The sequence below is a fragment of the Alexandromys fortis genome, unplaced genomic scaffold, assembly GCF_014885135.2.
Source record: "Alexandromys fortis isolate MF-2015 unplaced genomic scaffold, M_Fortis_MF-2015_v1.1 scaffold_271, whole genome shotgun sequence".
Classification (NCBI taxonomy): domain Eukaryota; kingdom Metazoa; phylum Chordata; class Mammalia; order Rodentia; family Cricetidae; genus Alexandromys; species Alexandromys fortis.
The window spans coordinates 714905-731690 of NW_026068156.1; the positions used below are offsets into that span (position 1 = coordinate 714905).

Consider the following 16786-nt stretch of genomic DNA (forward strand, 5'->3'; position numbering starts at 1 on the left):
ATTTTTTTTTTAAATTATTTATTTATTTATTATGTATACAATATTCTGTCTGTGTGTATGTCTGCTGGCCAGAAGAGGGCACCAGACCTCTTTACAGGTGGTTGTGAGCCACCATGTGGTTGCTGGGAACTGAACTTAGGACCTTTGGAAGAGCAGGCAATGCTCTTAACCTCTGAGCCATCTCTCCAGCCCATCTTTGAACATTCTTATAATCATTCTTTTGAGTTCTCTGTCTGGGATTTCATCTCATTTGCAGATTTTTTTGATGAGTTATGTTGCCTTGGTTTTCTGTGTCTTCTATTTTACAGCTTTGGGGTTTACACACTTGTGTTGTTTGGTTGCTTGTGGATTTTAAAAAGAATCTATATTCTTTTATTTGAAAGATTTATAATATTTATGTGGGGCATGGACATGTAGAGTTGAGGTGTGCAGTTCACAGAATAAGTCCTTAGTCCAGGAGTTCAAGGTGCCTGGTATAAACTCCACCTTTCCCCCTGAGAAGAGCTTTAGTTATAGTTGCTGGGTATTCTTACAGTTGCAGGTTTTGTAGCAGTCAGTTAATAGCAGGGGCCCCTTTGACTTCAGTTACTGTTTGAGGAAACAACCAAGGGCAGTATGAGATTTACTCAGAATTTAGTTAATAAGATAAAAATTTAAAGTAAGTGATAATAAGGATAAGTATTAGGCTAACTTGGAAAAGTTGAAATAAGATAGTTTTTGGGGGGGAGTTGATATTTTAGAAATGGTTAAAGCTATAGAAAGTTATAATTAAGAATTGAAAAGAGGATGGGACAGGATGACAGAAAGAAGGAAAATGTAGGAACCCTAGGAGAGGTATGTGGGTGAAAGTCATGGTAAAAATGCTTTAGACTAGAGTGGGTGGAAAAACACTCACCGCAACACTCAAAGCTAATTGAGCAATATACAAACAAAGCTCAAGTGGAGATTAAATAATGGAAAACATCCCATGAAAACTCTCAAACTTCTCAGGCTCTTTCCGAGGTTGCTGCCTCCCCACAACCATATAGTAAAGCATCCTTGATGGATACAACACATGCATTGAACATAGAGAAGTTGAGCTGGTGCCCACCTAGAGCCTTCACCTCTACTGACCAGTGTTCATGGTACTGGAAGGCACTCTGTATTCTACTGGAGGAAAAAAGATAAATATGAACCCAGTTACAAACCCTGAGATCTACACCAGTGACCTGCCTGCATGACACACTGCTGTAATAGTGGCACAAATGCTATGGGAGTAACTAACCTGTCTCTGACTGGATTTAAGTCAATCCATGAAATGGAACCCAAATCTGACATTGCTTGGATGGCTAAGGACCCACAGAGAAACTTCCTATTACAGTATATGGGAACTAAATCAGACACACAACTGGAAGTGTGCAGAGAGCAGCAAGAGATTTTGGAAAACTCAGTCATAAAGGGAAAGCTGTCATCCAACCCTTCTTCTCAGGGCTCAGGGAGCTATGCAGAAGAGGAGCCAGAAAAATGGTCAGAATCAGAGGAAATGGATGACTCTGCTGAACTAGTGTCTTCTAGACACAACAGGATGGATGCACATATACACTCACCAATACTGGCAGCGTGCACAGGGCCTGTGGATGCTGAAGTCAGATGGAGTCCTGGCACCTAGCAGGTGGAAGTGTCTCCTAACCAAGAAGCTATCTGCAACTGACATTTGCAAAGGAAAAATTAATTCTCTCCAATGGAGTCTCACTGGGTATATTAGCCCACTTAAGGGTAGGCCCTAAGCTCTCCAGTAGATGGCCAACACAAAGCAAACTCAATTGTATTTTTGCAGACCTTTGGTCTCATTGCTTTGTTTGGACATATTTTTTTTTTTCGGTCTTAATGGCCGTTTGCCCGTAACTATAATTTTCAATTGTGTGTTTTTGTTGATTTTGAAGGCTATATGTATGTATGTGTGTTTGTTGTGTTTTTTCTTTTGATTATGGTTTGTTTTGTTATTGCTTGCCTGCTTGGGAGAGAAAGAGAGGTAGAGAGGGAGGGAGGGAAGGAAGGAGGGATAGAGAGAGAGAGAAAGAGAGAGAGAGAGAGATATTTGGGAGGAGTTGGGGGAGAGGAAACTGTGATCAGAATATGTTGTATAAAAATGTTTTCAATATACTGGGAGAGCCTGCATGGGATCAAACTAGGCCCTCTGAATGTGGGTGACAGTTGTGTAGCTTAGGCAATCTGTGAGGCCACTGGCAGTGGGACCAGAATTTGAACTGTTTTTTTTTTTTTTTTTTTTTTTGAGTCCATTCTTTTTTGGAAGGGTACTTTGCTCAGCCTAAATGTAGGGGGGAGGGTCTTGGTCCTGCCTCAAAGTGATGTTTTAGACTTTGTTGGCTCCACAGGGGAGGCCTTACCCTCTCTGAGGAGTGGATGGGGGTTGGGGTGAGGGGAAGGTAGGGGGAGCAGGAGGAGGGGAGGGAGCTGAGATTGGTATGTAAAATGAGAAAAGATTGTTTTAAAAAATAAACAAGTGAAATAAAATAAATGAAAAGATGAAGCGCTGGGCAGTGGTGGTGCACGCCTTTAATCCCAGCACTTGGGAGGCAGAGGCAGGCGGATCTCTGTGAGTTCGAAACCAGCCTGGTCTACAAGAGCTAGTTCCAGGACAGGCTCCAAAACCAGGACAGACAGAGAAACCCTGTCTCGAAAAACCAAAAAAAAAAAAAAAAAAAAGAAAAGATGAAGCTGAAAAAATGTTTTCAATAAAAAATAAATAAGAAAACTTGAAGTAAACTATTAACACAGATGTGCTAAGTTGAAAGATACAGATCTGAGATTCCTCTGGCTTTAGGAACCTTCCTCTGGTGCCCTGTGCAGTAGGCACAAACAGGAACCAGTGGTCTCTGCAGCTGTCCAGTGGGGTTCTGGTATACCAGGGAGAGAAACTTTCAAGCCCTTCCCTGGTATTTCCTTTAGACCTCTGTACTCCACTTTCACCATCTCTGGTCCTGTGGATGAGATACACATAACCAGCAACACTTCCCTTGCTGCTTCTACTTCTCTGCTCCAGGCAGCCTGATTTGGGTTGGGTGGCTTAGCTTCAATGGGACTTCACAGTGGGCTCTAATTCTCAGCCCCGTCTCTTTTCTGCAGAGACCTACCCTGGCTTAATAAGTTAATCTATACACCCTGTCTCTTGCAGTCTTAGGCATTTACTGCATATTGTTTTGACTATTTTCTTCCACCGAGTTCCAATGGTGAGGTTTCTCGTCTGCCATCTTATCCAGAAGTCTGCATCTTACATTTTGAGACAGGGCCTTTTCCTGAACCTGGGTTGACTGACCAGTTATCCTCAAGGACCCTCTCTGTGCCTACCTCTCCAGCTCTGGGATTAACAGGTCAGAATCTCTGTGCACAGTTTTTCATGCAGATGCTGAAGGTCCAAACCCAGCTCCTCATGCTAGGGCAACAAGCAACTCCTTGGACCCTTTACTCCTTTCTCCATGAAGGAGCATCAGTAGGCAAGAGCCTGAGGGCTCTCCCAGCTGCTCTGAGGGAAAAGGCTAATGGCCATTGTGCTGGGGGGGACACAATTTCCATAACAGGCACAGATAACCAGGATATCCATGCCACTGAGGAGTACAGAAAAAGATTCTATCTATCTATCTATCTATCTATCTATCTATCTATCTATCTATCTATCTATCTATCATCTATAACTTGGTTATCTATCTATTATCTATCTATCTATCTATCTATCTATCTATCTATCTATCTATCTATCTATCTTCTATCATCTATAACCACAAGGAGGGAAACAGACATGGGATAGGGTCACAAGTCCAGAAGTGGTGGGCTAAGAGAATCTAGAAATGCCTGCTGGGGAGTTTTAGAATAGAGTTTCATAGTTGCCTCACATTGGTCCAACCCTGCTGGATCGTCATTGTCACACACTCCTATGAAGTGAAGCAATAAGGGACCCAGAATTGATGAAGGGAGCTTTCTGTAGCACAGTCAAGTTGGTAAGAGGGTTGACAGACGATCACTGCCACCACTGCAACTCTTAGGAACCAGAGAAACATGTCCTACCTTGGTTAGAGACATAGATGGGTTTATCATGCCATCAACAAGGGAGGGTAGAAGCAGGGAATTCACATACTAACTGCTGCCCATCATTGGATGACTGAGGAGGTTCCTTGGTGCTTTGGCTTATAGGATGTGCTATAACAACCAGAGAAAGACCTCTAAGGAAAGTATGCAGGGGAGGTGCATGGAAGAAAACATGCAAGGACTGCCAGCAATTCCTTGGGATGTATTAGCAATCACAAATGTGTACCACATGGTTTGAAGAATGATCTACCATAGCCACACCCCTTTATGTGTATGGGTTGTTGTGCTTTCATGTATGTCCTTACAGCATTTGCATGCCTGGAACCCTCAGAGGTCATCAAATCCCTAGGAACTGGAGTTACAGACAGTTGTGAGAGGTCATGTGGGTACTGGGAGTTGAACCCAGGTCCTCTGCAAAGCAGTCAGTACTCTTAACTACTGAACCATCCATCCATCCCCCATGCTTTCAGTTTTGAATAGGTTTATTAAGCATAAAGCAAACCAAAGTAAAAGAATAAATAGCAAGCGATGTGTAGATAGATACCAGAACATCATCAAATTAACTGTTCAAAGAATCGAACAGAAACCAATGAGAGATCCCTTTTAAGGCAGTCAGCTGGAGTTCCCAACACAGGGAGCCCTGGGAAGAGCAGTGCTCCCAAGTGAGGCTTCCTAATAGAAGAACAAATAACAGTGAAAAGATAACACCACTGAGTCAGGAACTCACAAACACCCAGCAGAAACTGAGTGAGGAAGCTCCATCAAGGCAGCCTGCTGGAGCTCCCCACTCAGCCACCAGAAGGGCAAGGTGTCCCTCAGGCAAGGCTTTCAAGAAAACAAACAAAAAAACCCAAATAACAACAGCTAGAAATGACTTATCAAATTTGGTTGCTTACAAAAGCCATTAGAAACTGACTGGGGAAGTTGAGGTAGACAGCTAGAACTTCTAATTGAGTTGTCTCTCCAATGCTGTGAAGGGTCTAGAAATAGGAATATAGAAATAAAAAGTTGTAAGCCCAAACACATACTGGAAAAAAAATAAAGCTGGCAGCCACCGTTAATCTTTAACAACCACTTTCTTCCTCAAGAGCAGACATCCTGGCAGCCACTGCATACAGAGGCAAACTTTTAACAATTGTCTCTGCCTTCCAGTTTCCCAAATAGGCAGGTACAGCAGACAAAGGTTAGCGTCTAACTATTGCCTCTCAGGGTCCTTCTGTTTGTATTCCCTTAATTTTCAGCTGTCTTCCTACATGACTCTACTCTCTGCCTTGCATTCTTTCAGGGACAGTGAAGTGGCTGCATCAGTTTCAGGCTTTCGCAAACATCCTAAGTTAATATCCTATAACTAAAAGTTGTAAAACTTAAAGTGTAATGTGACTTTAAGCCTGACCTCAAGGTTGTAAAAGTCTTTGGACCCACACTTGGTGTTTGATTTACTCTAAGAAGAGGCCTCAAACCAGTCCCCACTGCCACAATTTCATGAGCCTGATCTCTGGCTGTGGTCTCAGCTATAACTGATAAGATTTTTTGTGCCCCATGGTGATTTTTTCTTTTTCTTTTTCTGGAATAAAGCTTGCTTCTGGTTTAACAGACTTTGGTGGTCTGTTCCCCATCTTCCCCATCATTCTGTGACCCTGGGCTCAACAACTGAACTTCCCATGGGTGAACTTCTTGCTTCTCCGTTCCACTTTCATACCATGGGATAAACAGAGTAACACCTATGGATAACGGTCACCCTCTAGCTGATCTCAAGGAAGCAATGTGTTTACTCTTCAACTGTCTTATTTATCTCTTTCCTTTCTGACACAAACTTGGGTGGAGGCTGCCACAACCTAAACAAGGGTCTTTTAAGGATGCTTTGAGGCAAATACGCTGTGGTCTGAAGTGGTATTACAGGGAATAGGAATGGCTCCACAGACTTATGTGTTTGAATACTACTAGGTCCATAGTGAGCGGCATGATTAGGAGGTGTGACTTCGTTGGGGGAAGTATAGTACTAGGGGTGTGCTTCAAGCCAGTTCTCTTCTGTCTACCTGAGGATCCAGATGTAGAGCTCTCAGCTCCTTCTCCAGCACCATGTCTGCCTGCACACAGCCATGCTTCCCACCATGACAATAATGGACTAACCCTCTGAAACTGTAAGCCAGCCCCAATTAAATGTTTTCCTTTACAAGAGTTGCCATGGACATGGTGTCTCTTCACAGCAGTAGAAACCCTAACTAAGACAGCGGGAAACCTTAATTCCAGAACCAGCATCTCTGTGAACTCAGACAACACGTGACCATTTATTAATATAATGTATATTATAATGATATGGTTATATAAACCCTCTGAGCTCAACAAAGAAGATGAGGGAGATGAATGGAACATACCTAGCCTGTCAGTGTATCCCATACAACTTTAATGTGGTCAAACACAATGGCAGGACCACAACTATGCCAGTAGGAGTTTGGAGACATCAAAGGAAGGCCATCAGTGGTCCAGCACCATAGTGACTCACAAAGGAGAGTGATATGTTTCGGAAATAATACTAAGATTTCCACACCCACAGACAGGGAAAAGGAACTGGGAAAAGCACAAGAAAAAGCCCACTGTCCAACAGGGATGTTTAGGCTGTGGAAGCTGCAGAGAGGGGCTGTGGCCATCACTTGCTGGGACAGGTAGTTGAGGATTTTTTGCAGATCCATAATTTCATGTCATCACATTTGGCATCATTCCAGCCGTCATCTCTGAATTCCACACAGTCTTGTCCCTCAAAGTTGTTGGGCTGTCCTTTTTTCCAGTACCTCGCAAATCTGAAAAAAGCATTCACAGTTACACAAGACAGACACACGAAAACCCAACAACATTCCTATACATGAGCAACAACATATAACCAGGTGGTGCTGGAGCACGCCTTTGATCCCAGTGCTCAGGAATCACAGGCAGGCGGATTTCTGTGAGTTTGAGGCCAGCCTGGTCTACAGAGTGAGTTCCAGGACTGGCTCCATAGCTACTGAAAAACCCTGTCTCAAAAAAACAGAAGAAGAAGAAGAAGAAGAAGAAGAAGAAGAAGAAGAAGAAGAAGAAGAAGAAGAAGAAGAAGAAGAAGAAGAAGAAGAAGAAGAAGAAGAAAAAGAAGAAGAAGAAGAAGAAGAAGAAGAAGAAGAAGAAGAAGAAGAAGAAGAAGAAGAAGAAAAGAAAAAGTATGACAACATATATAGGAAGATATATGTTTCCCTGAAAAAGACATCAGGGAAACAATCCCATTCACAGTAGTCTAAAAATACCTGGAAATAAGCCTAACCAAGGAAATTAAAAACTTTCTACAATGAAAACCTTAAAAATCCAGAAGAAATCAAAGAAGACCTCAAATGCTGAAGAGACCACCCATGATTAGGAGATCATTATGAAAAATACCAAAAGCAACCTGAAGATTTAGTGCAAACCCCACCAAAATAATGCAGGCCAGAGGATGTGGTGGCGGAGTGTGGGGGACCTGGAAAGGCAGTACGAGTCAGTCACAGCCCCTCCCCTCCTACTGTTCAGGGTATTCCCTTCCCCGGGACTACCTGTCTGACAGAGGTGAACCATCCAGCCAATACCATGCACCTTCCTTGTTCAGGTCTGACAACCCCATCCAGGTGTAGCCATTTTTCTTGGAAGCTTGCTGCAGGAAGTACTGGAGGGAGAGAGAAAGAGTCAGGCAGCAGCATCCCCCTATTTTCCAGCTTGTCTCTCTTCCCACAAAGCCTCATGTTCATCAATGGATTACAAAACATTTGTATTTTTGGTAAATTGATTAGTTTAGTTAGGGTTTCTTACAGACGTATTGGCACCTTCCCAGTGGCTACACCACTGAAGAAAGTGTCTCTCCATCTCTCAGCCACTATTACCTGCCTATAGATCCTTAGGGAGGGGTGGAGCCTTGGCATCCTCCCACCATTACCCCTAGTAACTGCCTATCAACCCCCAGGGAGAGGTGGGCTGGATTCAGTATTTGACAAACTTATTTGTGGGCTATGGGAGCTGGAAAGTGTGGCTTAGATGGAGGAGTAAGGCCACAGTGGTAGCGTTCTTGGAGGAGAGTCTTGTCCCTGGTCCCCCTTTTCTGTCTTTCTGCTCCTGTCTGCCACGAGGCAGGAGACTTTTTTTTTCTGCTGTGCCTTCATACTGTCTTTCTGCCTTGCTACAGCGATGGATGCAGCTGACCATGGACCAAAGCCTCTGAACTATGAGACATAATTCTTCCTCCTGAAGCTGTTCTCAAATATTTTGTCAAGGCAATGGAAAAGCTAACGCGCTACCCTAATCTCTGGCAGCACCAGGATCTGCTTGGAATCTTTTAACCTTTTCATATTTCTAGTACACCAGGTCAGGAGCCCCCGTCAGTTCTCAGTAGTTTATTCATTTTTCTCTGACACAGGTCTCATGCTCTAAAACTCACATAGCTGAGGATGGCATTAAACTCCTGACCCTCCTGCCTTCCTCTCCCAAGGGCTGGAATGACAAGTGTGCATTACCACCTGGCTCACGTGACATTGAGGATTGAGTCCAGGGCTTCCTGTACACTAGGCAAGCTCTCTCCTACCAGTTGAACTTCTGAATCATTTGCATATCTGTGTCGTATGGGCAGATTTGCTTAGACTTATGTGGGTAATGTGTACAGCTGGCTTGGTAACACTACAGGGTTTTCCACCTTATGTGTTCTAAGTATGTCCGCATACGTTATCCTGGATCCAGATTGCATCAGTTTGTGACCATGAGTCATGCAAGTGGTGAGATCTTTTTAGGTCTTCAGTGAGTGGCACCTCATTGGTCACTTAAAACCAACCCTCATAAGAATATGCATACCAAGGAAACTGTAAGCATAACTAATAAGGATTTAAAGAAGCCTGTCAAGCTGTTATGCATTGGCCAGCACACTCACGAAACCACTTTCATTTTAAATGCCCTGCCCCCAGCATTCATCACTCTTGAGAACAGATGTATGCCTATTTGAAAGGTGCCGGGGAACACCTGTTCATACGCTTCTTTTTACTCTTTCCAAGCAGAGCAAGCAGCCCATTTTCTAGAAGCCACCATATAAACAAGTGTCTCTGTCCTCGTTTCCAGGTATGCAGAAGATGCCTCAGAACACTTAGCCAGTCACACCTGCTCCTCATGACTTTTGATGATGACCAGCTGGGCTCCCAGTTCCTGGCAGGCAGTGATGGAGTCATGCCAGTCGCGTTGTGACTTGGAGAAGAAGTAACAGTTTCCCTTGAAGAATGTCCAATCCCAAGGACAGCGGCGACAGAGGCTATCTGTTGGGGAAGGTAGATCAGGTTGGACCCATATTTGAATCTTTTTGTCCCTATGTTTGCCCAGCTTTAAGACCTCCAGAACGAGGATCCACCCTTACCATAGTACCGGGCCAAGCCATTCCCCTCTCTCCGTCTCCTAAGCCTGTTCTCTACTCCAAGAGAATCCAGGAGCTCTGGACCCATCTTCTTCACAGATGCCAGAAGACTGGTTTAATTGAGTGCCTACTGTGTACATGGCTCCCATTGACCTCTGCATGCCTTCCTCATTTTTTATAATTATTCCCAATTCACAGATCAGGAAGGGGAAGCTCAGAGATGCCCAGAGGCTAAAATCAAGTGACCCCACACGAAGGCCCTCTCAGTCCCAGGACACTTTGTTTTTTGCTCACTCACCAACTTCAGACTTCAGCTGGCTCAGGTCCTGGAACATTTTCTCCTGCTTTTTCTGTTCCCACTGTATTTCCTCTGAGCTGGGGATCTTGGAAACTTGACAGAAAAAAAGATATTGTAATTACTGAACACTCACTGTGTGTCATGGGTCACACAGACGCCATATTTGATAACTAGAGTGCTATTTAATCTCATTTAAAAATAAGGAATTCTAATACCCACGAACCCTCTACTGCTTCTATTCCCTTCCTAAACTGAAGTAGAAGTGGAGGGGCCCCAAGAAGCTCCTAGCATCTTCAGAAGGACCCATTGTTCTTTTTAGTTCCTCCTGTTGTTAGTCCTGGATGCTTGAGCTGAAAACTACCCAGGGGACCCCCAAACTCCAAGATGATCCTGACCTTGGATGACGATGGCAGCCAGGAGTCCGGCAAAGAAAACGAGTGACAGCAGCTGCAGCACCAGGGAGATGTGGCCTCGGTCCAGAAATCCTGCAGGGGAAAGGATGGATGGATGGATGGATGGATGGTCTACTTCCCGGCCCTGGGGAAGCCAGACCCTTAGCCCCACCTCCCCAGGAAGGAGCCCCAAAGTCAGTTTCCAACCCGAGGTCCACATCCATGACCTGCACCTTCCCAGGACCCGAGTGTCCAGGTCTGCAGCTCCAGTTCCCTGGGGATTCAGGTGTTTAGTCCCAGCCCTCCAGCTGCTCAGGTCGCAGGAGTCCAGAGACTCAACCTCTGCCTTCCCAGGTCTTAGGGGCTCAGATTCACTACCTCCACTTCCCTGGGGTTCCAGAAGTTAGTTTTCAGTCAGGGGTACAGTTAGAAATTCTACCTCTCAGGGACCCAGGGACCCAGAACCTCAGTCTTCATTTCTGCTGGGAGAAGTCTATTCATCCTCATCCCATGACCCTACCCTGTGCTACCTAGGAAACTTTTGAATCCTAAGAGTTGGTAGGAATCCAAAGCTGTTGCTCAGGTGTCTGTTAGCACCAGTTCTCAGTGGTTACTAGCTGGTTCTCCTCTGAGTGGGCAGAACATTGACCAGAGCCTAGGTATGCAGAGACCTGAGCTGACCCTCCCCGAGCTCCCAGGCTTCCAGTGTGGTCTTACCCAGACAGCCCATCTGCTGCACCCCTGCTTCTTTGGAGTCACCCACAGTCATCGCTGTTCCTTGGTGCCTGGTACTGCTCGGAACAGCAGCTTTTATCTGCCTCCCGCTTTGCCTTGCTCTCCACAGCTACTCTTTCTTAGGAAGAGAAACGAGGAACTGGGTTCCAGCCCCGGAAGAGGGTAGATGAGGAGGAAGACTTTGACACAATACAGCAGGGGCCTCAAATTCCAAGAATTTTGGAGTGGGGCTGGGTGTCTTCTGGCCTCTGTAGCCAAAAAGATCTGGATCACTGATGGTATGGCAATGCTATAGGATGATTTCTATGGAAATAATAACTAACATAAAATTACTTTATTTTAAATTTGTGTGTGTATACATGCTCGTGTGTGGATGAGTATGCATGAATGCCATGTGTGTGCACACCATGTGGAGGCCCGATGATAATTTTGAATATAATTCTTCAAGTGTTTTTTAGTGGGGGGAGGGGCTAAAGAGATGACTCAGCAATCAGCAGTGCTGCTGCTGCTGCTGCTGCTGCTGCTGCTGCTGCTGCTGCTCTTCTGGAAGAGCTGATTTCAGCTCCCAGCACCAACGTCAGGCAGTCACAATCGCCTATAACTGCAGGTCCAGGGGAATTGATGTCTTCTTCTGACCTCTTAAGATGTGTATAGATCATTTGTTTCTGCTGGCTTCTGCTACCCATCATAGCTCCAAATTCTCCAGCTGCTTTCTTCCTTTACCTGCTCTAACCACCCATCTCTCCTTGCCTACTTGGTAAAGGGCCTCTCTGGCTCCTGGCGCCTGTTATACCCTCCGGGGCCTCATCATGCAGGCAACTCTCTATTTATCAAGATACTCGCTCCTCTTCCTCTATTGGAACCCTCCCTGCTTTGTGCCCTCCTCCCCTCAGAGCTGCCTGATAAGCCCCGAGGTTTCCATTAGCCCATTTGGGTCTCTTCAACCTTGACCCTCCTGCCTCTCAGCTTCCACTTGGAGCTTATAGAAACTCCTCCCGCAGGGTTCATTTTGTGACCCTTCCCCTCTTCCTCCATGGACTCCGATTTTATTGAAGCCTTACCCTGGCCGTCCTCAGCTCAGTTCAAATGGCCGCAACTCAGTTTTCTTTTTTTTTTTTTTTTTGGAGACGTAACATTTATTAACTGGTGTTATAAAACCTGGAATTACTGAATTCCAATAAATAAAATTTCACTTTTGGACATTTGATCTGTTACTTTTTAGCACCAACAGACTTAGTAACTGCCTGATGCTAACCTGATACATTGACCACTCTTTCTCCACTGGCCATTCAATCTGCTCAGTAACAAGTCTTTTGGGTCTTCCACCGTTCTGAGGTATGGCCTACTGTCCTCCTTTCTGTACAATCTGGGCAAACCGACCGGTGATAGCAAGAGTAGTGTCAATGAAGCGGTCCACGCAGCTAGAGAGGCAGTTTTCAATGCGGGAGTCTAGCCGATTTCCTGGCTTCTCAACAAACTTATCCCAACATAGTTCCATGAAGTGATGCACCTGTGCAGTGAACTGCGCCTTCTGCTGCTCCGCTGCCACCAACCGCTGTAACTCCGCTTCGTCTGCTTCTCCCTAGCGTGAGTTCCGCAACTCAGTTTTCAATGATGACAATTTCTGCCACTGTGCAAACAAATGATCCAAAAGACTTTAATGTATAAACTTGTTTTCTCCGTTATTTCTTCTTATCTACATCTGCCTAACTCTTACATATGGATGGTTTTTGTTCAAGAAACCCCCACCTCTAACCAACAACTTGTTCTATCTAACAGGCTCAGGAAATTGCTCTTTACCAGGCTGTCAAAGCCTGAGTCAGTTCCCTGTATCTCCTTGACTAGGGCTGTCCACCTTGACCTGTTTTCTCTGATTTTGTACTATAATTCCTGTCCTGAAAACAGAAATCATAAACATTTTAAAAAAAGCAATGCTGTTTACTAAGGTATTAGAGCTGCACTTCCATGTACTCAGACAGGAACGTGCCGTTTGCTAGAAACTAAACTCTTACGAGACATGAAGGGGGTCATGGAAAGCAACTGAGTCTTGGCATCATGTGTCAGAACTGGCATTCCTAAATGGAGCCCAGAAGAGACTATTTGTGAAAACTCAGCCCAGTTGTATTAAGAGTCCAAGAGAATGTTATGAAGGTCTGAGAATGTGAGAGCTTAAGTAAGCACCGAGGATAACAAGTTCTGAGTGTCCAAGAAAGTGCCATGAAAATGAAAGCTACAAAGGTATAAGAAACTGATTTAGGGTGAGGGAAAATGTTTCAGATCTCTTTCCCCTCTATGTTGTTGTTAAACCTATACTTAATGGTTCAGCCAGACCACTGGCATGGTGGGGTCTGGAGACGGCTCATCAGCAGGCTGCCAAGAAGAGATACTTTCTCTGGAACCCCTAAGTCAACTTCTAAAACACCTGTCCCCTATTCTTTCTTTCTCTGTGATCAAACTACAGATTACTGTTGATGCTGGCCAGATATAGGCTGCCCTTGTGGTCCTCTATGATGCAAATTCAGGAAGGTATGCTACCTTTTATGTAGAATGGGTGATCTTTCATTCCAATTAAGGACCCATGGAATCCCAAATAGGAGACAGGAATCATAGGTAAGCTTTTCTATAGCATTGATCAGAGCTACCCATCAGGCACACTCAACATACATGGGAGAAGTGGTTCAAAGCTCCTTGAAGGTCCTTACCTCTCTAATATCACCCCTTTTGATGATATTTATCCCACCTCCCTGTCATATCATCTCTTGTTTCAGACCTTAACCTCTGTGTATCAGCTACTGAATAATGCCTTGCCTGACTGCTTTGGAGAACTGTGGTTGTGTGTCCCTCCTGGGCCAAACCCCTAACCACCATTTGTATCCTTACCCATTGTCTTAGTAGATTCTTTCACCTTGCCGCTTGTTAATTGCTCTGAGCTGAATATCACTACCACCCTTTATCTCTCCCATCTCTCTCACACAGACTGCTTTAACTCCTCAGGAACACACTTTGTGAACACCCTGACTCCTGCGGATTGTAATAGTACCATAACCCTTAGTACAACCCCCACCCCCCAACTCCTATGCCCAAACATTCACACTGCATCTATTCTCTGTGGCACATAAGTATGCCGCTAGGTGGTCTGTGCCCTGGTGTTCCTTTTTTCAATGCTAGGGGGTTAACCTGGTGAAGAACCCGTGCCAGTTCCCGTTACTGGGTTTATAGCAGCATGGCACGAGAAATGAGCAATTCAGGTCACACCCTTTCTCGCAGCCCTAGGCATAACCACCAGTGTCACCACCGGAGCAGCAGGACTGACTACCTAGCTGCCACGGACTGGCTCAGGGGAGCCACTCAGACCGTGGGAGAAGCAGGGTCTTGGTAACAGGAAGGCACAAGTTCGGCGAATGACAGACAGACACAACACACAAGAGAGTGGTTGGAATCTGCTGCAATTTTACTGAATTCATGTTTTCATTATATAGTATTCAAACAAAGAACAAATCAGAAGGTCATGTGTCATTGGTTGGCATAGTATGAAAGCTTCTTTTAGTCACATCAGCGATATTTAAGAAAAGCATATTATCAGGAACAGGGGTTAGACATAAAGCATCCTTAGGAGAGGAAATCTTGTTGTTGAGAATGTAAACCTCAAACAAGTGGTTTCATCTTATGAATAGAAAGTTTCTGTCTCATTATCGCTATCATGGCCCTTCCTCCTCCTAACCCTTTATTTCATCTAGTGACCAAATATACCTAATCAGTTCTCTGCACCTGTTGAAATATACTTTTTAGTACCTTCTTTTTTATTTTTTATTTATTTATTAAAGATTTCTGCCTCCTCCCCGCCACCGCCTCCCATTTCCCTCCCCCCATTTCCCTCCCCCGATCAAGTCCCCCTCCCTCGTCAGCCCGAAGAGCAATCAGGGTTCCCTGCCCTGTGGGAAGTCCAAGGACCACCCACCTCCATCCAGGTCTAGTAAGGTGAGCATCCAAACTGCCTAGGCTCCCACAAAGCCAGTACGTGCAGTAGGATCAAAAACCCATTGCCATTGTTCTTGAGTTCTCAGTAGTCCTCATTGTCCACTATGTTCAGCGAGACCGGTTTTAACCCAGGCTTTTTCAGACCCAGGTCAGCTGGCCTTGGTGAGTTCCCGATAGAACATCCCCATTGTCTCAGTGTGTGGGTGTACCCCTCGCGGTCCTGAGTTCCTTGCTCGTGCTCTCTCTCCTTCTGCTCCTGATTTGGACCTTGAGGTTTCAGTCCGGTGCTCCAATGTGGGTCTCTGTCTCAGTCTCCTTTCATTGCCTGATGAAGGTTAATATTCAGGAGGATGCCTATATGTTTTTCTTTGGGTTCACCTTCTTATTTAGCTTCTCTAGGATCACAAATTATAGGCTCAATGTCCTTTGTTTATGGTTAGAAACCAAATATAAGTGAGTACATCCCATGTTCCTCTTTTTGGGTCTGGCTTGATCACAAAAATACACCAATCTCAAGCCACCCAGAAAAGCTCTGCCCATCCCTGTTCAGTTTGCTGCCACCTCACCCTAGAGACAGTCACCCTCCTAGATTCTTCCCTCCCAATAAAATTCTTGAATGAGGTTTGGGTGATGATCTTTTGCTGGAGCAGAGCAGAACTGTAATACTTTCACTGGGGAAACCTTCCCCCAGTGGGGACAGAGTTGATACATTGGGGAAACCTTTCCCTGGAGCAGGGCTTCAAGTTGCTCTGCTTACAGTGGCTCCACGGTATTCCTTGGCTCCTGACTGCCAGGATCTCTTTCCATCTCAGTTGCAATGCTTACATGATCTGTAACGTATTTTGATAATATTCACCTGTTACTTTCTCTTTTCCTCTTCCTGCCCATTTCCTCCCTCTTTCCAAGTACAACCTTATACTTTCATGGTAATTTTTGTGTGTGTATGCAAGCACATTCATGTTTGTGTGTCCCAAAGAGTTTCACGGGGGTTTGCTTACAGAAGAAGCAACGGTGAGGGTTTATTTACAAGAGCATGGGACATCTTACCAGTGGCTACACCAGTGAAGAAAACGTCTCTCCCTCACTAATATTTAACTGTATGCTCATGGACACACACACACACACACACACACACACACACACACACACACAGAAATACAATGATGACTTAGTCCTAGCTTCTCAGTCAGTAGTGTTTTCTCACTGGCCTAGAACCCACTGAGTGATGTGGGATTCCCCTCTGTATGCTGTGAATGTGTTTTATTACCATTGATTAATAAAGAAGCTACTTTGGCCTATGGCAGGGCCGAATATAGCTAGGTGGGAAAACTAAACTGAATGCAGAAGAAAGAAGGCAAATCAGGCAGATGCCAGCAACCACCAAGAAAGCAAGATGTGAGGTAACAAACCATGAGCCTCATGGTAAAATATAAAATAATAAAAATGGGTTAATTTAAGATGTAAGAGTTAGTTAATAAGAAGCCTGAGCTAACAGGCTAAAGAGTATGTAATTAAATATTAAGCCTTATTTTATAAGCTGCTTCAGAAACAGTCAAGCAAAGAAAACCCTGTCCAGGGGGACCAGTGGGACAGAGACTACTTGTAGCTACAAGCCAGTGAGACCTAGGAATTTACTGATCTCTTCCTTCTCAGCACTGGGATTACAAACCAAATGCCATAACACCTGACTTTTTTTTTTCAAATGCGGTTTGGGAACTGAATTTAGGATTTCATGATTCTGAGGTAAGCATTTTATTTATTTATTTTACTGAGCCTTTTCTCTAGCTCTAAAGTTTCATTTAATTTCTTCTTCATCAGTGACAAAGATGGGGGTTTGCAATGTCTCCAGTGTTCCCAGAAAACTGTGCCCTCTGACGCCAAGTTATGCTGGTGCCATAAATCATGGTGATTTCTGCT

The 16786-nt window shown here is 44.7% G+C and overlaps 2 protein-coding genes across 2 annotated transcripts; both read right to left on the reverse strand.

Moving 5' to 3' along the window:
• Positions 1–6408: 6408 nt before the first annotated feature.
• On the reverse strand, positions 6409–11008 carry LOC126491626 (CD209 antigen-like protein E). Its single transcript, XM_050127427.1, has 6 exons — positions 10874–11008; positions 10160–10249; positions 9765–9857; positions 9220–9371; positions 7638–7747; positions 6409–6881 (listed from the first exon to the last, which is right to left on the reverse strand). The coding sequence occupies exons 1-6, from the start codon at positions 10923–10925 to the stop codon at positions 6731–6733; spliced, it is 648 nt and encodes a 215-aa protein (XP_049983384.1). The 5' UTR covers positions 10926–11008; the 3' UTR covers positions 6409–6730.
• A 1004-nt stretch (positions 11009–12012) lies between these two features.
• Positions 12013–13231, reverse strand: LOC126491633 (mitochondrial import inner membrane translocase subunit Tim8 B-like). The gene is made up of 2 exons (XM_050127435.1): positions 13223–13231; positions 12013–12473 (listed from the first exon to the last, which is right to left on the reverse strand). Exons 1-2 carry the CDS (start codon positions 13229–13231, stop codon positions 12234–12236), a joined length of 249 nt encoding a protein of 82 aa, XP_049983392.1. The 3' UTR covers positions 12013–12233.
• Between the last annotated feature and the right edge of the window lie 3555 nt (positions 13232–16786).